The sequence below is a fragment of the Silurus aristotelis genome, assembly GCF_946808225.1.
Source record: "Silurus aristotelis genome assembly, chromosome: 15".
Classification (NCBI taxonomy): Eukaryota; Metazoa; Chordata; class Actinopteri; order Siluriformes; family Siluridae; genus Silurus; species Silurus aristotelis.
This window is the reverse complement of record NC_139588.1, coordinates 7,368,556-7,390,149: the sequence shown is the minus strand read 5'-3', so window position 1 is coordinate 7,390,149 and position 21,594 is coordinate 7,368,556. Positions and strand designations below refer to the sequence as shown.

Sequence of the window (21,594 nt, the reverse complement as noted above, 5' to 3'; positions counted from 1 at the left end):
AGAAGAGCAGTAACCGAGTCACACTAAGGAAGAACTTGATTGTTTTAACAATGTTCTTTATTGTGTTCGCATATATAATAAAGTGGCATATACAGTACATATACAGTACTCTTCTGGTATTTAATGTGAGATTATACTTGCCTTTTCTTATGAGTTCAGCCCTCCGGTCTGTTTTCTCCCTCCATGGGATGCTAATGGATGGAAAAAAGGACTTCTTTTCTTTTGGCTCATCATCCCCCTGACCAGTTTTCTGACACTGCATGGATTCCGATGGCTCTGACTTTTGATCGGTGCGCTCTTCAGAAGCTACAAATTCTGGCCCATGTGATCTTGGGGAGAGCATGTCCCCAGAAGTCTTTCTACTCGGTTTAGGTAGGGGAGAAGGTGGAGGTGTGGCGCCATCAGATGGTTTGTGAAATGTCATTGGTTTCTGATAAATTGGGGGTTTAGAGTTGAGTCTGTCACATGCTGAAGAGGAAGCATTTCTACCAGACCTGGTGCGTGACTCTACACTCGGTACTCCTTGGAATTTGTTTCCACTCTCTCTAAGCGGAGTTATGACACCGGTCTTCTCAGAGATTGCAGAAGAGTCAGAGTGTTGGTCAGTAGATGTAAGGGGCACTGGTACTCCTTCAAAACTGTCCCCTGCACTATATCTTTTCTTCCTCTTCTCTGTAGATTGCTCACTGTGAAAACGAAGGGAGTAGTTGGTCCTCCTTAGCTTGATACCAAATGGTGAGGGCCTCTCATCACCACTTTGGTCTCTTGGTTCCCCATAATTCTTTGAGTTCTCTGGGTCCACTGGGCTCAGGAGTCCTGTTTCAGACATCGGAGATTTCAGGGATCCATGTGGCGAACTCGGGACCAGGAAGGAAGGGAGGTCTTTGGCAAACTGGCATTCTTCTGTACTGTCAGAGATACGAACAAACTTCCCTGCCTTATTTTGACCTTTGCTGGCAGTGGAAGGTGAACAAAGATGCTGCGTAGAAGCAGGTTCTGAAGATGATAATTCCCCCTGACCTCCTTCTGGCTCTTCTTGATTGAAGACCTCAGAATTTCTATTTGAGTCAGGAAACTTCTTCCTGGCTGGAGTAATAGAAAACTTAGCACTTGCTGACATGGTCTTCCTGAGATTGGTGTGGGAGAATGGTGGCTCATTTATGTCTTCACTTTTTGTTCTGCTCTGCACCTCACTGTCTGGGGTGTCCTGGTATTTTGCATCTAACCCACCTTTAAAAATCTTGGATCGTATACTGGCCCACTCTGCCAGAACAGCAGCACTAGTCTGGTCTGCAGATAAAGAAGATTCGTTTAAAGATTTGGTTTTTCCGGATTTGCGATCGGGTGAGGTTTTATTTTTCCCTGCTGGTGTCCCAAAAGCTTTTTTGTCCTCAGAGAGACCAAGCAGAGACTTACAGGCTGTGTCTTTTATCTGATCCAGGTTTACTGCCGTACCACACAGCTGCGCTCCAGTCACCAGTATAGCAGTGTGAGGAACATACAGGGATGAAGATAAAGTTGGTGAATCAGGAAGTCCTGCAATGATTTCAGCAGCTGTTTCACCCTGCTGAGCAGGTACTGGGGTAACCGGCGTTAGATTGACCTTCTGAAATAGGATTTGCTTTTCACCCGAGGATACTTTGAAGGTGAAAGGTCTTTGCCTCTCTTCCATTTCCCTCCATCGTAGCTCTTCTGCTTTTCTCTTCCACTCTGGATCAGAGGATACGGAATGCTCCTCAGCATCTCTTATCTCTTCTTGATGCCTCTTTATTTTATCCTCCTCCTTCCTTTTCTTTTCATCAGCTAATCTTTTCATCTCAGCCTCCTCTTCCTCTTGTTGCATTCTTTGTTCCTCATAACGGCAAGCTTCTTCTTCTCTGCGCTGCTTTTCCTTTAACTCCCAAAGCCTTAGTTTTTCTGCCTCTTCCTCCTCCTCTTTTTGTTTCTGCTCCTCCAATTCTTTCATTCTCCTCTCCTCCTTCAGGCGAATGCGCTCCGCTATAAGTTCCTGCTCTATCCTTTTTTCCTCCGCTCTCCTTCTCTCCTCTTCTCTCTTTTGTCTCTGTTCTTCCTCACATCTCTTCCCTTCTTCCACCTCCCTTAAACGCTGCTCATCTTCTCTCTTTCTCCTTTCATCCTCTTCCTTCCTTAGTTTCTCTTCACGCTGCCTTTGCTCCTCTTCCTCCCTTCGCTGGCATTCTTCCTGTTTTCTGCGCATCATCTCCTGTTCTAGTCTCAGTTCCTCAGCTCGTCTTTCTTCTTCTCTTCTTCTCATTTTCTCTTGGTCCTGGATTCTCTGGAACTCCAAACGCTCCTGTTCTCCTTCATGAAGTCTCTGCTTCTTTGACTTTTCAGGAAGCTCTTGATCGTCTCTGGTCCAGTGACTTCTTACATGCCGTTCTCTCCAAACACCTGCTTCTTCTCTAAAGGTCTGCACATCTGTCTCTTCAGGTAGACCTGCTGAAATATCCACCTCCAGAAACTCCTAGAATTTATAAAGAAAGACATGACAAAAAAAACATTTGCCTTCACTGTTTGTGGAGGTTGTGGCCTCAAGGCTTTAGTGTACTCCTCATGTCCAGAGGTCACTTCCGAATTGAAATTATATATATATGTTACACTTTATTTCCAAAAGTATTGGTCACCTGGTCATAAGTCTGGTATGTGATTTTTGAGCTTTGCATTCCACATTTAGTCCCAATTTGCTCTTATAATTCTCTCCACTCTTCTGGGAAGCTGTTCCACTAGCTTTTGGACTGTGTTTACATATATATCTTGAGGTTTAGCAATTAATAACTGAATATTTTCAGTATATAGCAGGTATATTTTCATCATCTGCCACATATACCTGCTATATATATAGCAGGTATATGTGGCAGATGCTGAAAATATTCAGTTATTAATTGCTAAACCTGGCCAATGGTGTGTCTTATGTGTTTTGATCTCTGCCTAAACCCTTGTGTGCTAGATGTTCACAACTGTCCTCAGCTTCAATCAAAGAATTAGTTTCCTTACCTGTGTGAATCTGCGATGCTTGCGTGACACTCGCTGGTTTTTGGGTTTGACAGACAGTTTATGTTTGGCAGCAGTGTTGTCCAAGCGTGGAGCAGACTGGGGAACAGCATCCAGGTTAATTGATTCGATCGTTCCAGGGGGGGGAGGCCGCTTTGTGCGTGGTGACTTCACAGGAGTCTTATATTGAACCACATCTTGAGTAGATGAAGGAACCTAGTTTTGAAAATAAGTTATAGCACAGGCATTGGAATTCAAACTACTGAACTGTGACCATCACACTGATATACAGTATCTCATCTATTTATTATATCTCCTCAAGGGACAATACTGTTAAAATGAAACCTCTATGTATTTTATACAGTGAGGAAAATAAGTATTTGAACACCCTGCTACTTTGCAAGTTCTCCCACTTAGAAATCATGGAGGGGTCTGAAATTGTCATCGTAGGTGCATGTCCACTGTGAGAGACATATTCTAAAAAAAAAAAAATCCATAAATCACAATATATGATTTTTAAACTATTTATTTGTATGATACAGCTGCAAATAAGTATTTGAACACCTGTCTATCAGCTAGAATTTTTAACCTCAAAGACCTGTTAGTCTGCCTTTAAATTTAGGATAATAAATGTAGTGGAGGTGGACATCTCCACTACATTTATTATCCTAAATTAGATGCACCTGTTTGAGGTCGTTGGCTGCATAAAGACACCTGTCCACCCCATACAATCAGTAAGAATCCAACTACTAACATGGCCAAGACCAAAGAGCTGTTCAAAGACACTAGAGACAAAATTGTACACCTCCACAAGGCTGGAAAGGGTTACGGGGAAATTGCCAAGCAGCTTGGTGAAAAAAGGTTCACTGTTAGAGCAATCATTAGAAAATGGAAGAAGCAAAACATGACTGTCAATCTCCCTCGGACTGGGGCTCCATGCAAGATCTCACCTCGTGGGGTCTCAATGATCCTAAGGAAGGTGGGAAATCAGCCCAGAACTACATGGGAGGAGCTGTTCAATGACCTGAAAAGAGCTGGGACCACTGTTTTCAAGGTTACTGTTGGTAATACACTAAGACTTCATGGTTTGAAATCATGCATGGCACGGAAGGTTCCCCTGCTTAAACCAGCACATGTCCAGGCACGTCTTAAGTTTGCCAATGACCATTTGGATGATCCAGAGGAGTCATGGGAGAAAGTCATGTGGTCAGATGAGACCAAAATACAACTTTTGGGTCATAATTCCACTAAACTTGTTTGGAGGAAGAAGAATGATGAGTACCATCCCAAGAACACCATTCCTACTGTGAAGCATGGGGGTGGTAGCATCATGCTTTGGGGGTGTTTTTCTGCACATGGGACAGGGCGACTGCACTGTATTAAGGAGAGGATGACCGGGGCCATGTATTGTGAGAGTTTGGGGAACAACCTCCTTCCCTCAGTTAGAGCATTGAAGATGGGTCGAGGCTGGGTCTTCCAACATGACAATGACCCGAAGCACACAGCCAGGATAACCAAGGAGTGGCTCTGTAAGAAGCATATCAAGGTTCTGGCATGGCCTAGCCAGTCTCCAGACCTAAACCCAATAGAGAATCTTTGGAGGGAGTTAAACTCCGTGTTTCTCAGCTACAGGCCAGAAACCTGACTGATCTAGAGAAGATCTGTGTGGAGGAGTGGGCCAAAATCCCTCCTGCAGTGTGTGCAAACCTGGTGAAAAACTACAGGAAACGTTTGACCTCTGTAATTGCAAACAAAGGCTACTGTACCAAATATTAACATTGACTTTCTCAGGTGTTCAAATACTTATTTGCAGCTGTATCATACAAATAAATAGTTAAAAAAATCATACATTGTGATTTTTATTTTTAGATTATGTCTCTCACAGTGGACATGCACCTACGATGACAATTTCAGACCCCTCCATGATTTCTAAGTGGAAGAACTTGCAAAATAGCAGGGTGTTCAAATACTTATTTTCCTCACTGTAGTAGTCAATATGTAGTTTGTATTGCAGTACAAATTTACTGTTCTCTAAAAAATTACTCAAGATACAGCCATAATTGTCTAAATAACTGCCAACAAAAGTGAGTACACCCTAAGTGATAACAGTTGTACGTAGTGTAACTATGCAAAGCCACACGTCCTATTCATCATGCTCATGTTTTTGTCTGCTTGACAGGACTATACAAATTTGTGTATCTTGTATTAGAGCAGTTAAAATGTGATGCTTTGAGTACAATTCTCTCATACTGACCACTGGATGTTCAACATGGTACCTCATGGTAAGGACTCTCTTAGGTTTTGAGAATTAGAATTGTTGCTCTCCACAAAGATGGTGTAGGCTTTTAGAAGATCACTCTAAACACACCGAAACTGATTACATCAAAGAAGTCAAGTCCTTGTGCTGTGCACCAGGTGCAGAAGCTGATTAAAAAAACCAGAGGCATGAGTGCTGCAGCTTTGCTTTAGAGCTTGCAGAAGTGGAAGGTCCCCTTGTCAGTGCTCAGACCGTACGCCACACACTGCAACAAGAAAAAAGCCTCTTCTGAAGCGGGTTTCCAACTGTTGAAGGTCGTCTTCAACAAACTGTTGAAGACGACCTTCAACAGTTGTAAACCCGCTTCAGAACACCTGTCAATTCAAGAGCATGAATTGCTGCAACCATGTCCTGTGTTCTGATTAACTTGTTTGGCTCAGATGGTGTCACACATTTGTGGTGACGCCCTGGTGAGCAGAACCAAGAAAATAATGTCTTGCTTACAGTTAAGCAAGGTGGTCGTAATATCATGGTCCTAATTCAATTCCCAGGAGGATTAAGGCACTGCTAGGTAACAATGGTGCTCACACAAAATATTGATACTTAGGGTGTACTCACTTTTGTTGCCAGTTATTTAGACAATAATCGCTGTATTTTGAGTTATTTTTCGAGGACAGTAAATCTGTACTGCCATACAAACTGCACATTGACTACTCTAAAATATATCTAAGTTTCTTTCCATGGTATTGTCCACTATCAAGCTGCCACTACTGGGCCCTTGAGCAAGGCCCCTAACACTCAACTTAATTGCCTGCCAAATGCCATAAATTTAAACGTAAACGTGTCTTTAGGACAATGTGTCTTTTAACAAAGCAAACTTCATGAATACATGGTTTAAGAGGGCTGGAGTGGAAGAACTTCAACCCCACTGAACACATTTGACATAACCTGGAAAACCCACTGAATCTCTTTAAATCTCCTCAGCCACACTAGTAAATCTTTACGGTCAGGTGTCCACAAACCTTATATCATGTACTATAGTTCCTTTTAGCTAACAGTTATATACACAATTTATCAATATCTGTCATTTGTGTTGTTCAAGACATAGGACATTTTTAGGGTACTTTTTCTAACCTTTTCCCTGGCTTCGAAGTCCGGTTTCTCTGGCTCCACTTGTGCTAGGACTCGTAGAGGACTTCTTTGTACCTCTTCCTCATCCGAGCTTCCTTCACCTCCTTCACTTTTTCGTAGTGAGGAAGGTTTCTGGCCAAACTTTATATTATGAGCTATCTGCCTCTGTAGGATTAAACACAGGGTAAAGAGTTATACGTTAAATGATATGTGGTGCAACATTACATCTAAATCTAATATGATTAGTAAAATTTGAATCAATTCTTTATAACAGCATTGCCTTTGAGGCTCAGAGAGGTATCATTGCTGCTTCATAGTTCCATTGTCCTGGGTTAGATCCTGAGCTGGGGTTACTTTCTGTGCATATTCTCCCCATTTTCACATACAGAACATGCAGGTAGGAGGATTAGCTGTGCTAGGTGTAAATGGGTGTGTGATCCACCTCAAAGTCCGACCATGATAAAGTGGTTACAAACCTGTTAATAAAGACCCTCTGACAAATCAGATTTTTTATAAAGAAAATCCCAGAATTTTAAGCTTTATAAAAGCCGATGTTTGTTTAAAACTGAAATACTCTCAGGGATCAGCACTTAATGTAAAGGTTAATAAGTTGTCCATTATTAGTTACACTTACTTGCAGGTTCCTGACTTTGTCCGAGACGTTTTCTTGAGACATGGTCAGTTCTGAGCACGGCTTCTCTACAGAGTCCTCAGGGATGAAGATGCTCTCGTGTGAAAAAGCTCGAGACCCTAGGGGATTTAGTTCTCTATACACACACACACACACACACACACACACACACACACACACACACACGCACACACGCACACAAACACACACGTAGTTTAGTATTATAAGGTTTCTATAACAAAGCAAATTACAAAAAAAATAATTAACTAATTATGTTCTAGCTCGAATTTCACTTGTGAACATACACTATATTGACAAAAGTTTGTGGACATCTGACCATTAAATTGGTGTTTATTGAAGATTTACAACACATTTATTCCCAAATTGCTGTTATAATGACCTCCGCTCTTCTGGGAAGATGTTCCACTAGATTTTGGAGTTTACTTGTGGAGATTTGTGGTCATTTATTCACAAGGGCGGTAGTAAAGTCAGGTACTGATGTAGATGAGGCGAGGAGGCCTGGGGTGCATTCAGTATTCCAGTTTATACCAAAGGTGTGAAAATAAAGTTGAGGTCAGTGATTTACAGTAGGCCAATCAAGATCTACCACTCAAACTCATAAAACCCATATCTCATAGCTCTGGCTAAGCAAGCTGTAGATTTGTGCAAAGCTGCAGTGACGTTGTTAAAGGTTTGGGTATCCTAGCTTATGAAAAGGGAACATTTTCTGCTATCACATCCAAAGACATCCGTTACAACGGTCTGCCTCCAACTTTGTGGTAACAGTTTTTGTTCATATAGTGTGCCTATTATTTAACAAAACATAAACGTATTTTTTAAATTTCCAATAATTGCCAGATATATAACCTTAGATGCTGATTGGACTCCTCCAGGCCAGAGGCCACCCCATTGCTCACATCACCGGTGGAGTGGCTGGTTTTAAGTTTGGATTCCTCAAACCCACGCTCCGTCTCCCTCCTCCTTTTCCTCCCAAACAGGCGGCGAAACGGCTGGAATTTACCCGGCCGCCGCCGGTCTGCAAAAGAAAGCATATAGATTGTCGTATAAATAAAAGGACAATTTAGTTTCATGGTTGTGAGAGAAGTATGAAGGCATGAACGTGTAAGTGACAGTTCTATTGATATTCACTCAATATTGACACATCTGGTCTTTTTTCCTCAAACCAAAACAGAGAAGAAACAACAAAATGTATTTATGCAGACGACGGTTCACAAAGTAGTTACACACAATACAGACTCAGACATTTAAGCATGAGCATCTTTTATATGCTCTTGTTTTACACTTGCATTCTGCATGTCATTTGTCTCATTGATTCACTCCTGCAACATACAAATATTTACAGTAATGTCGCCATTACTGTGTGATTTTATAACTTTTTTTATATTGTTTGCGCCCATTCAATATTATTATATAAGAACAATACTATAATGCTTTGCTATACTATACTGCTTTCAAAGCTTGAATGTGTGAATAAATCTACCGTACTTTAAACAAATACTCTTCAAATTTTGTTTCCTTCTCTAAAACACAGCTGGTATAAATAAATTTGGGCACCATTCAGCTCAAAATACCAGATTATCACAATTTAGCCAGTATGAACAGACATACGAGGCATCCCAACAGTCTGGAAATATAGAACAAATGGATGTATAATTCATACAAACACTTACTTGATGTTACTTGATGTGAAAAAAAGTAACATCATATAATTGTAAGATAATTATAACCATATAATTGTAAAACAATTATAATTCGTCATATATTCATAATGAGTCATCATTTTACTTACAGTTATTTATTGCCATTGCCTTTTTATTGCTTGACTCAGTCAGGATTGTCACCCTTTTTTAAATTTTTCTTTTTTTTAGTTTATTATTATTTTTCTTTTTTTACATTTTCGATGAGGTTCAGGTCAGGGCTTTGTGATGGCGACTCCAATCCTTTGAGTGTACTGTAGTATACTGTAATGTAAGTAGTATATTCCAAATACTATAATACAGAGCTCACAAATATTCACACACATAGACAGTAACCAGAGCTCCAGATCGATCCAGGCAACATGAACCAGTGAGACAATTTGAATAGTGCACCTTGCACGGCATGATGCTCCATGATGCCATATTTTATTAAAATAGACTTAATTAGGAAAATATCAGTATACGGAACTATGTATATTTATATAATTATGACATTTGATTCAAATTTGTCTGCCTGCACTTGCATCCATCTGGAAGTGCATTAAATGACAGATTCAACAATTAAATGACAGATTGAAACAATTCAGCACTCAACGTATGAAACTGAATATTAAAGTCCCGGAAATGCCAAAGAACACAATAAGCAATACTTTGAGATTAAGAATTATGAAGAGAAAGTGTCTGTGTGTTGTGGGAGCCTGACTAAATGGCGACCATTTTTGGAGGCCACAGTGGCTGCTGGAATCCTTATATATACACTACGTTTATTATTTATACATGCACTATTAAACACTATATTCTGCTGTGAACAACAATAGAAAGTAGGGATTATTATACTATTATTGCTTAAAACAGAAGTGCACAGGCAAGGATCTGATCTATTGGAGTGAAAAGTATATAAGTATGTATGTGGTATGGAAACTTATACAGTCAAATTGATAAATATATGCAGTGTACACTATTTTCAATTGCGATTATTTCTCTTTATGCATCGTGAGTATAGAGGAGTTTAACACAAAGTATAGAAAGTGTAGGGGAAGTATAGAAAATATAATTAATTCTACTGAATCAGAACCATCAGAACCAGAACCACCACTTCCTCCTTATATCTTAGTATGTATGTTAATGAAATCATGGACCCCCAAAAATCTGTTCATTTGCTTGCAAGGGTAAATTGTGGTGTCTCTTATTTCCTTGTTGTGTCTTAAGAGGTTTTGTATTTTTGGTTGCTGTATTATGTATAACAAGTACTACATTTTGTATAAATGGCAGACAAAGAAAATTACCGAAGCTGCAACACATGGCATATTACACTGTGCCAATATAAATGTTTACAAAAATAAAGCCGAAATGGAGAAACCGCGTGTGAAAAACTAAGTACACCTTCACTGCCTTTCTGTCTGGAGCATTCAGGTGTGTATTAACATAACCAACAGTGATCACAGAGAAGCAATTGTTGCTGCCCATCAATCTAGAAAGGGTTATAAGGCCAATTTCAGACATTATAAAGTTTATAATTCCGCAGTGAGGAACATTTCTCACATGTGAAAAACTTGCATCACAGTTGCCAATCTTCCCAGGCCTTAAAAGTTCATGACACAATGGCTTAAACAGAACACAATCAAGGTGTTGCAATGGCCTAATCAAATTACAGACCTCAACCTGACTGAAATGCTGTGGCAAGACTTTAAAAGAGCTGTGAATAAACAAATGCCCACAAACCTCAAGAACTGAAGCAACATTGTAAAAATAAATAAATAATAAAGTACCAAAAGTCATACAAAACATTATTACCTTCAGTTATTGCTGATAACGCTGGTTCTACAAGTGATTATACATAGTTTTTATACATGGCTTCTCCATTTTGGTTTGATTATTGTAAATAATGACAGTGTAATATGTCATGTGGTGTTGTTCAGCTGTGGTTGTATTTATCTACTTCTAAGACCTTCTAAGAACCAGATAATTTTTATTATGTCCTGGTATGTAAAACCATAAAACCATGCTTTGAGAGCAAAAAAAACCCCCGCATACATACGTTTTTATAGATTATTTCAAAGCACCCTTGCATAGCTGTATTAGAACAGGTTTGCAAGTATATTATTAGTTTTACGTGAAGCCTCAAATGTAAAGTCAGCTATGGATGCATTCAAAACATGTGATATGTGACAAATTACATTTACCCACAGTTTATATCTGAATTCAAAGCAAACTTTCACAGCGATGTAAAATGTTACATTTATTCATCAATACTGATGATGTCCACACTTGGCATCAAATTATGCTCATTCATAAAACCCCCTTAGAGAGAGATAGATAAGAGGCTAGTCGAGACGTCTGTGCATGTTTATGTATACAGTGTGATCTCTTTCATTAAGGAGCCACTCTACACCACTGACACGCTAAATGCATTTAGTGACCCTTGGTGGATCTGTTACAGGCTAAAAGTGGAATCAAGGGTCAGATTACAAATTGTGTTTTTACTACACAAAGGCAGTGTGGAAGAATGATAAAGGTGTCATTGAAATGGATGCTTTGGATGTTCTATAAAATCACCACTACATGTATTTAGTTTCAGTCACATCTTGTTTTCATTAACTAATTTCTTTTGGAAATCTCTCTCTCTCTCTCTCTCTCTCTCTCTCTCTCTCTCTCTCTCTCTCTCTCTCTCTCTTCTCTTTCTCTTTCTCTTTCTCTCTTTGTACATGCTGTTCCCGGGTTCTGTCCGGTCTCACTTGCACAATACGTTGCTGCAGGCGTGTTCAGCTACTGAGGCGTGGAAGTGGACTGGACAGCACTCTGTCAGGACAGTGGCATTTGGTGCTCCTCAGTGCATCCACACCACACAGCTTAAACTACAGAACAACCAGAAGCTCCTCGTACCAAAAAATTACACTGAGGCAAATCCACTGAACATAGCAGTACACCTCCACTCAGAATGTTTTTTCCCCATTTCATTTCTTAACCATTCATCATCAAACCACTGCCAATTATTTGCTGGAAAATACATCTTTTAATACAGCAGATGTATTTTATCCCCTGAACAATAAGAAACTCAATGCTTTACAATACATTTACAAATCGTTGGTCTAACGATGCAGGAAAACTGCGATCACATGATCTGCAACATCTGCACTGGGCATTATGGTTTTGTGTTTAGATTAATCACTAAAAAAGTCAAGTGAATCCATTCTAATACAATAGTGTGCAAAAACTGGAGGGGTCCAAATATTTTCAGTGAGCTGTAATAGTGTGTAATGAGATTGCATGTGAGTACTTATTGATCTCATATTATAGTATAATAGTATAGTCATCAGAGCATAGTTATTGTAGTTTGATAATGACATGAACACATTTTAGCCAATAATACCTGTTAGAAAGTTTTCCTATCCGGCTCGAAGGACCAGTGTTAGGAAGTTTTCCTATCTAGCTCGAAGTACCATATAAGGATTCTCACTATCTGGTATGCGGTGATCAGGGGATTGTACTTGCCCCAGTGCGTCAGTAAAAACACGATACAGGATTCAGAACACTCTAATTTACTGGGTATAGAATTGATTGTATATGAGGTGATTTTTGCTGTCTTCTGCTAGCTGCTGTTCGGTGGGTTGCGTGATGCAGAATGCATGCCGCAGCGCCGTGCCGTGTTCTGGCTTTTTATACTCTTGGTGGAGGACGGTGTACTGTGATGTCACGGGTAGCTTGTCATTGCTTGGTAAACTGTATATCTGCCTCTAGTGGTGAAGCATGGAAATACAACTAAATAGGAATCCTTTCTTACAATACCAAAGATAATACCTAATTTTAATGATGATTTATTCCCTCTTTAAAATGTACACATATATTTCTTATAGTAAAGGAAACATTTGCCAAAGCATTTAACAAATCTGTTTCCACAGAATCACTGCAACTCAAAGATTATAATTCATTGACAGAAAAATGCATGAGAGAACTTGTTATCCAAATCAGGCAGGAGAAACAACAAACACAAGCCTCTGACCTCAAAATGTCCCAACTCTCAGATCTTTTCCTCATTTGATATAATGTAATTATGTTGGTATGATTAGAATTATATATATATATAAAAAAAAACCCTTAGGAGCAGAGCTGTGTAATTTCTTATCACATTCAATGATTTACACTGGTGCATCAGCATAAAATTTAAAGATCGGATACAAGTTGCAATTTTTTTGCCATATTTGAATCTGTAAAAAACAATTTATCTAATCATTAGTAGATGTGCTATACTTTAATTATTTAAAAAGTGACCAATAATTTGTGACCAAAATTTGCTATGTAGATGGATTTCTCCTCACTAAACTGTTTCTCACGCACGTTTTCTCAGCACCGCTGATACTACGTGAATGACGTATCACAACACGACGGAGACCGAGGCGTGTACTAAGAGTCACATAGAATACAGATTAGCATGGCAGAGGTAGAGCTGCATCTTCCTGGAGGCAGAACAGGAAAAGACAACTGGTTTTATTAATTAATTAATTTATTTATTTATTTATTTATTTTGCATTCCAAAGGCCATGTGAATGGGCCATGTGTTAGAAGTCAGAAGGCACTTAAGTAAATGTATAATTTGCTGTTGGTCTGAACCAAAGAAATAAAAGTGAACTATCTGTACCATATTGAATTGCATAACATCATATTTTTTCCATTGCATCATATTGGGTTGAATTTCATCGTGTTAAATCTAATCGAAAAAGGAACGCTCTGCGTTGTAAAATATGTATCTTTAATGTATTGTTTCGTTGGCTATGCATCGCCTCATGGAGATCTTATGGATCCATCTCCATACTACTCTGTCCTCTACATATCCCTTTTTTAAACCAACTACCTGCATGTCTTCCCTCATCACATCTATTCCTCTTTCCTGGAGGCTCCATCCTCAGCATTTTCCCACCAATATACCTCATGTCCCTCTTCTGCACATGTCCAAACCATCTCAATCGTGCCTCCCTCAGCTTGTCTCCAAAACGTCCTACATGTGATGTTCATCTAATAAACTTGTTTTTAATCCTGTCCATCTTCGTCACTTCCAACGAAACCTCAACATCTTCAGCTCTGCTACCACCAGCTCCACCTCCTGTCTTTTACTCAATGCCACTGTCTCTAAACCATACAACATCACAGGTCTCCACAGTCCTATAAACTTTCCCTTTTTCTCTTGTAGATATCCTTCTATTACAAATTACTATTCTCCACCCTGCCTGCACTCTTCTTTTACATATCCATTTACATTTGCGGCATTTAGCAGACGCCCTTATCCAGAGCGACATACAAAAGTGCTTTAAATCTCTAGTAATGAATAAATCTACACTGGTACGCAAGATTACAAACTTAATATAAATATAACTCGAATTCTACAAACTTGGAAAGTGCTAATTTAGGTATTTCAGGAAGAGGTAGGTCTTCAGTCGTCGCTTGAAGATAATCAGGGACTCTGCTGTACGGACATCTAGGGGAAGTTCATTCTACCACCTCGGTGCAAGAACAGCCTTGAAGTGTACTTACCTCTCATTCTGAGAGAAGGAGGTACCAGTCGAGCAGTGCTGGCGGATCTCAGACAGCATGGTGCAGTGCGAGATGTGATGAGGTCACTGAGGTAAGATGGTGCTGGTCCATTTTTGGCCTTGTAGGCAAGCATCAGTGTTTTGAATCTGATACGTGCAGCTACTGGAAGCCAGTGAAGGGAGCGCAGCAGTGGGGTGGGGTGGGAAAACTTGGGCTGATTGAACACAAGCCGTGCAGCTGCGTTTTGGATCATTTGCAGTGGACGAATAGTGTTCAGGGGAAGACCTGCCAGCAGAGAGTTGCAGTAGTCAAGTCTTGAAATGACAAGAGACTAAACAAGCACCTGGGCAGCCTGTGTGGACAGAAATGGTCGAATCCTTCGGATGTTATAGAGAAGAAATCGACAAGAACGAGCAACATTAGCGACATGTGGGAAAAAAGACAGTTCATTGTCCATAGTTACCCCAAGGTTACGAGCAGTGGCTGATGGGGAGAGCAGAGAGTCATGAAGTGTTATTTGGAGATCTTGACCTGGAGATGAATCACCTAGGATGACCAGCAGTTCTGTTTTGCTGGGGTTGAGTTTTAGTTGGTGAGCACTCATCCATGAAGATATGTCTGACAAGCATGCTGAGATCCGAGCGGAAGCTGTGGTAACTGATGGAGGGAAAAAAGATGAGTTGAGTGTCATCTGCATAGCAGAGATAAGAAAACCCATGTGAGGATATGACTTCACCAATGGAGTGGGTATAGAGGGAGAAAAGGAGGGGACCAAGTACAGAGCCTTGTGGGAAACCAGTGGTGAGTCTGCACGGGGCGGATGTGGATCCCCTCCATGTTACCTGGTATAAGCGACCTTCCAGGTAGGAAGCAAACCATTCCCATGCTGTTCCGCAGATACCAAGGCTCTTGAGGGTTGACAAAAGTGTCTTGTGGTTGACTGTGTCAAATGCTGCTGAAAGGTCCAGGAAGATAAGTACAGATGACAGCTTGGCTGACCGCAGCATGCAGTTTCTCAGAAACAGCCAAAAGGGCCGTCTCTGTGGAATGTGCCGCTTTGAACCCAGACTGGTTCGGATCATGGAGGTTGTTCTGTGAGAGATAGACACTTCACTTCACTTCTCTAACACACTTACCATTACTTTGCACTGTTGACCCCAGTTACCTGAACTCCTTCACCTTCTCCACCACTTCTCTTTGCAACCGCACCACTCCACTGCTCTCTCTCTCTTTCATTCACGTACTTTCATTCATTTATTCATGTACTCTGTCTTACTCCTACTGACTTTCATTCCCTTCTCTCCAGCGCATACCTCCACCTCTCTGGGCTCTTCTCCACCTGCTCCCTACTCTTACCACAAATCACAATATCATCCGCAAACATCATAGTCCACGGAAACTGTTGGCTGACCTCGTCCGTCAACCTGTCCATCACCACTGCAAACAGGAAAGGGCTCAGAGCTGATCCTTAGTGTAGTCCCACCTCCACCTTGAACCAGTCTGTTGTTCTTACTGCACACTTTACCGCTGTCTGACTGTCCTTGTACATGTCCTGCACCACTCTTATATATTTCTCTGATGCACCTGACTTCCTCAGTTATGGAGATGTACATCCATAGTAATTACCATTTATCCGTTCAGTCCATAATAGATGCATTTATATTATTACATTTAGACTCCTTCAGCAACACACATAAATATATTTATATTCTTAAATATGCCACATTGCATTAGTATTTCAACCAACACACTTATCTCAAGCTAATCTATACCAACTCCATTAACTTGAATTGAATGACAATTATAGTAACCCAGTACAGCTATACTTCTGCTCAGCTCAACTGATACAAGCTTATTCTCATTCTAAGTCAAGATGTGCTTTTTGGTTCTAGGTCATTAGTATTTTAGTCTCAGTCATTAGGCTGTTACAGTACAATGCAGAAGTCAAATTCTCGATCAAATTAATTTGATGACACTTTAAATTTAATTCCTGTATGTACAGTGGTGTGAAAAATTGTCTTTTTCTTAATTTTTTTGCATGTTTGTTACACTTAAATGTTTCAGATCATCAAACTAATTCTAATATTAGAAAAAACATAACACAAGTGAACACAACATGCAGTTTTTAAATGAAGATTTTTATTATTGAGGGAAAATAAAATCCAAAACTGCATGGCCCTGTTTGCCCCTAAACCTAATAAAAGGGTTGGGCCACCCTTAGTAGCAACAACTGCAATCAAGCGTTTGCGATAACTTGCATTGAGTCTGTTACAGCGCTGTGGAGGAATTTTGGTCCACTCATCTATGCAGAATTGTTGTAATTCAGCCACATTGGAGGGTTTTCCAGCATGAACCACCTTTTTAAGATCATGCCACAGCATCTCAATAGGGTTCAGGTCAGGACTTTGACTAGGCCACTACAAAGTCTTCATTTTGTTTTTCAGCTTCAGCCATTCAGAGGTGGACTTGCTGGTGTGTGTTGGATCATTGTCCTGCTGCAGAACCCAAGTTCGCTTCAGATTAAGGTCACGAACAGATAAGTTCAGGATTTTTTTGTAAACAGCAGAATTCATGGTTCCATTTATCACAGCAAGTCTTCCAGGTCCTGAAGCAGCAAAACAGCCCCAGACCATCACACTACCACCACCATATTTTACTGTTTGTATGATGTTCTTTTTCTGAAATACGGTGTTACTTGTACGGCAGACGTAATGGTACAGACACCTTCTAAAAAGTTAAACTTTTGTCTCGTCAGTCCACAGAGTATTTTCCTAAAAGTCTTGGGAATCATCAAGATGTTTTCTGTCAAAATTGAGACGAGCCTTCATGTTCTTTTTGCTCAGCAGCAGTTTTCATCTGGGAACTCTGACATGCAAACCATTTTTGCCCAGTCTCTTTCTTATGGTGGAGTCATGAACACTGACCTTCACTGAGTCAAGTCAGGCCTGCAGTTCTTTGGATGTTGTTGTGAGGTCTTTTGTGACCTCTTGGATGAGTCGTCGCTGTGCTCTTTGGGTAATTTTGGTCGGCCGGCCACTCGTGGGAAGGTTCTCCACTGTTCCATGTTTTTGTTATTTGTGAATAATGGCTGTCACTGTGGTTCGCTGGAGTCCCAAATTTAAGAAATGGCTTTATAATCTTTTCCAGACTGATAGATCTCAATTACTTTCTCTCATTTGTTTCTGAATTTCTTTGGATCTCGGCATGATGTCTAGCTTTTGAGGATCTTTTGGACTATTTTACTTTGTCAGGCAGGTCCTATTTAAGAGATTTCTTGATTGCGAACAGGTGTGGCAGTAATCAGGCCTGGATGTGGGTAGAGAAATTGAACTCAGGTGTGATAAACCACAGTTTTAACACTTTTTCACACAGGGCCATGTAGTTTTGGATTTTGTTTTCCCTCAATAATAAAAACCTCCATTTAAAAACTCCATGTTGTGTTCACTTGTGTTATCTTTTCCTAATATTTAAATTAGTTTGATGACCTGAAACATAAAAAAAATTTGGATGAACATGCAAAAACATAAAAAATCTGGAAACAGCTAAAACTTTTTCACACCACTGTATGTATTGCAGTAGGTCCTTATTTCATATAATAACAAACAAACAAACAACCCAAGGCTCTGTGGTCACCTGTAAGGACTGAACACACTTTAGTGGGCAAAACGGCATACATTGAATCATACACAGTTGAAAATAAAGCTTCTTTTTATAGAACTAGGCAGTTTGTTATGGAAAAATGTTAATAATATGTTTTGACCTCTTCCTCTTTGTTTGCATCGTGATTGAATTCTGTGTAGGAAAGATTTTGCCTTGTTTCCTTGTTTTTGCTTTAAATTATCCCTAGTCTGAGTGTATTTTTATTCACCATATGCGTATTATTGCCTGCATATTATTGACCTGACTTTTTGATATGTGAACTGGATTGTGTTTGCACTCCAATATCTTGAGTATAATCCTGACTGGCTAAGTGGTGACTATTCTTGGTGTGTCTATCTTGTTAATAAAAAAATTCTGTTAATTCTGTAATCTATTTTTAATTGCCAAAACAAAGAAACAAACAATCAGGGAATGATTTTCAATCCACAGGGAAGATGTTCCACTAGATTTTGTAGTGTGCTTATGGAGAGTTTGCTCATGTAGCCACAAGGGTGTAAGTAAAGACTGATGAAGGTGAGATGAGGAGGCTTAAATTTAATGCTACCACATCCAAAGACACCTCATTCAGCCACAAAATACTAATGCAGGTAAAGTGAGGAGGCCTGGGGTGCAGTCAGCGTTCAAATTAATCTCTAAGGTGTTTATTAGGGTTGAGGTCAGAGCTCTATTGCTGGCCTCTTCAACCCATCTTCATGGAGCTCATGTCATGCTGGAAGAGGTTTGGGTCTCCTAGTTCAAGTGAAGGGAAAATTGAATGTTGCCACATCGAAAACATCATATACAACTGTGTGCCTCAAGTTTTGTGGTAACTGTTTGGGGAAGAACCACATATGGCTGGAACTACTTTTGTCCATTTAATATATTTTAAATAATATAGGAATTATGTATAAACTGATGGAGACAAATCTTAAGCTTTTTTTTTTTTTTTTGTAAATCTGCTTTGTAGCAATGTCCATTGGTAAAGATGTATACAAATAAAATTTTATTGAACTGGAATTGGATATTAGCATTAAGTTCACCATTTAATAAAGCAAACATTAAACTGATGGTACAGTATTTAGCATCTGTAAAGAAAAAACTTCCTCACTTGATTATGACAGTTTACACAACTAATACTTAACACTTTAAAGTAAGAATTTTAATGATTACATAAAAGTCCAGTCTGTATAAGAACAGAACAACCTGTACTGTGTACTGTATACTACATACACTACAGACCCTGACTATCAGTGTTCTAGGTGTGATATTAAATAAGTATTTAATAAATCTAGGTATTTATTTAAAAAAAAAAAAGTTCTTGAGAGTCATACCAACAAAATATTATTTTTTTACTACCTCACTTTACATACCCTGCACAAACTGCACAGAAATGTCTGTATGTTTATTTATTATTCAATTCTTTAATTTTCCTATTTTTTTAATATATTTTTTAAAAATATTTTCATAGCACCAGCACACCATGACAGATTCCTTGTACATGCAACCATGATACGTGGCAATAAAGATGAATCTGATTTTGATTCTGATATCTAATACCATTCTCTAGCTCAATACTGTAAAGCTTTAAATCCACATGGTTCCTAACTTCAGAACTTCGAGCTGAACCTGAAATAAATCGACACCTTTAATATAAATCATGGAATGGAAAGGCAATGATATACAGTGTCACACGATGCACAGCATCACACAATACAGAGCAATGAAACAGACTGGAGGCACACATTTAGAGTACAGAGCACAGCACACAAAGTCCTGAATGGGCTTTTGTAAGCTTTAATCAGCGCTTACAAACCCATCAGTGTCACACTCCTCTTAAAGAGACAGCGCTTAATTAAGGTAATTATCACCTTGATCTGTTCCATTTAGCATACTGATACAATTTGGGTCATAGTGCTGTCTCTTTAAGACCGGCTGCTCTGTTTACCTGGGCCTTCAGATAGGGTTACTTCTACACGCACGTCACGCTTAGCCTCCTTACTGTCCATCACCATGGTTATGAAGAGCTTTTTTTTACCTGCATCAAGGGTAGAAAGTGGGGGAAAACATAAACACATGGGAGATTTCCACTGGATCTTGTCAAAAGGGGTTGGGATTTGGGAGTGTACAGGAGGAAGAAGATTAGAGGAAACGTGATCGCCCGGTTGCTCAGAGAGACCATGATGCTGATGGCTCACCTGCATCTGATCTCTCTCTCTCTCTCTCTCTCTCTCTCTCTCTCTCTCTCTCTCTCTCTCTCTCTCTCTCTCTCTTCTCTTGCTCTCTCTCTCTCTATCTCTCTCTCTCTCTCTCTCTCTCTCTCTCTCTCTCTCTCTCTCTCTCTCTCTCTCTCTCTCTTCTCTTTCAATCTCTATCTCTCTATACTTCCTCGCATTCTGCTGAGTCTTAACTGTACTCTTTCATCTCTCAACCTACTTATTCCTCTCCTCAATTATCCTCAATTATGCCATCACTGTCTCTGTTGCTTTGTTTCTCAGCCTCACTAGAAATGTTTCTCCTACCACAGCCTATCCTCTCTCGATCACGCTGTTGTACAATTGTGAAATATGCTTCAACATCTGCGATTAAGTTTTTTCTCGAAAGAGTGGATCAGTAAAAATGCGATTAATGTGTTACTGCTTTGGCAAGACAGAATGCCAGAGAGAGTATTTGTTCAAGTTTGGATTTGAATTACAAGCTCAAGTTGCATAGCTGTGTGTATGTGTGCTCGTGTGTGCGAGCGTGTGTGCACGCACACAATTTAATTCCATCATACTGATAATACAGAAGGAACGAGAGCTGTTATTAGATGATGTAGGTCATTACTACATTATAGATATGTGCCTGTCATGAAAGTATTGGCTAATTCTGATTAATGACTGGAGATGAAGACACTTACAGCTATCATTTTACTATACGGATAGTAGCACACACACACACACACACACACACACACACACACACACACACACACACACACACACACACACACACACACGCACTTTAGTCTAAATATACAGGATTTTTAGTATATTGTATTGTATTTTTTACGTAGAAATTATTTGATTTAATTTCTTTACATGTGCCTGACACACAAGTACACGTGTGTGTGTGTGTGTGTGTGTGTGTGTGTGTGTGTGTGTGTGTGTGTGTGTGTGTGTGTGTGTGTGTGTGTGTGTGCTACTATCTGTATAGTAAAATGATAGCTGTAAGTTACATGTGTATGTGTGGGAATGTATTTTCCTGTTTTTCCCTTCATGTGTAGTCAGGGTTACTAGAAGTGTAAAGCAAGTAGAGAGTTGTAGTAATTAGTTGCAGATAAATAACAAAACAGTTCAAGAATGGGAACAGAAATTATAACATGGCAATACACAAGTATATATATATATATATATATATATATATATATATATATATATATATATATATATATATATACAGTGAGGAAAATAAGTATTTGAACACCCTGCTATTTTGCATGTTCTCCCACTTAGAAATCATGGAGGGGTCTGAAATTGTCATCGTAGGTGCATGTCCACTGTGAGAGACATAATCTAAAGAAATAAATCCAGAAATCACAATGTATGATTTTTTTTACTAATTATTTGTATTATACAGCTGCAAATAAGTATTTGAACACCTGAGAAAGTCAATGTTAATATTTGGTACAGTAGCCTTTGTTT

The 21,594-nt window shown here is 39.5% G+C and overlaps 1 protein-coding gene across 6 annotated transcripts in view; it reads right to left on the bottom strand.

The window, feature by feature from the left end:
• The window catches only part of cracd (capping protein inhibiting regulator of actin dynamics), a 48,094-nt gene that overhangs the window by 4,056 nt on the left and 22,444 nt on the right, over positions 1 to 21,594 (bottom strand). For 5 of the 6 annotated variants that reach the window (XM_083562967.1, XM_083562971.1, XM_083562969.1 and 2 more), the window contains 5 exons: positions 7,899 to 8,067; positions 7,035 to 7,167; positions 6,404 to 6,565; positions 3,016 to 3,228; positions 142 to 2,485 (listed from right to left, as the gene is read on the bottom strand). In XM_083562967.1, coding sequence (XP_083419093.1) covers positions 142 to 2,485; positions 3,016 to 3,228; positions 6,404 to 6,565; positions 7,035 to 7,167; positions 7,899 to 8,067 — 3,021 coding nt within the window. Of the gene's footprint in view, positions 1 to 141; positions 2,486 to 3,015; positions 3,229 to 6,403; positions 6,566 to 7,034; positions 7,168 to 7,898; positions 8,068 to 19,859; positions 19,950 to 21,594 lie in introns of all 6 variants that reach the window. The other variant, XM_083562968.1, reaches the window with a different exon arrangement.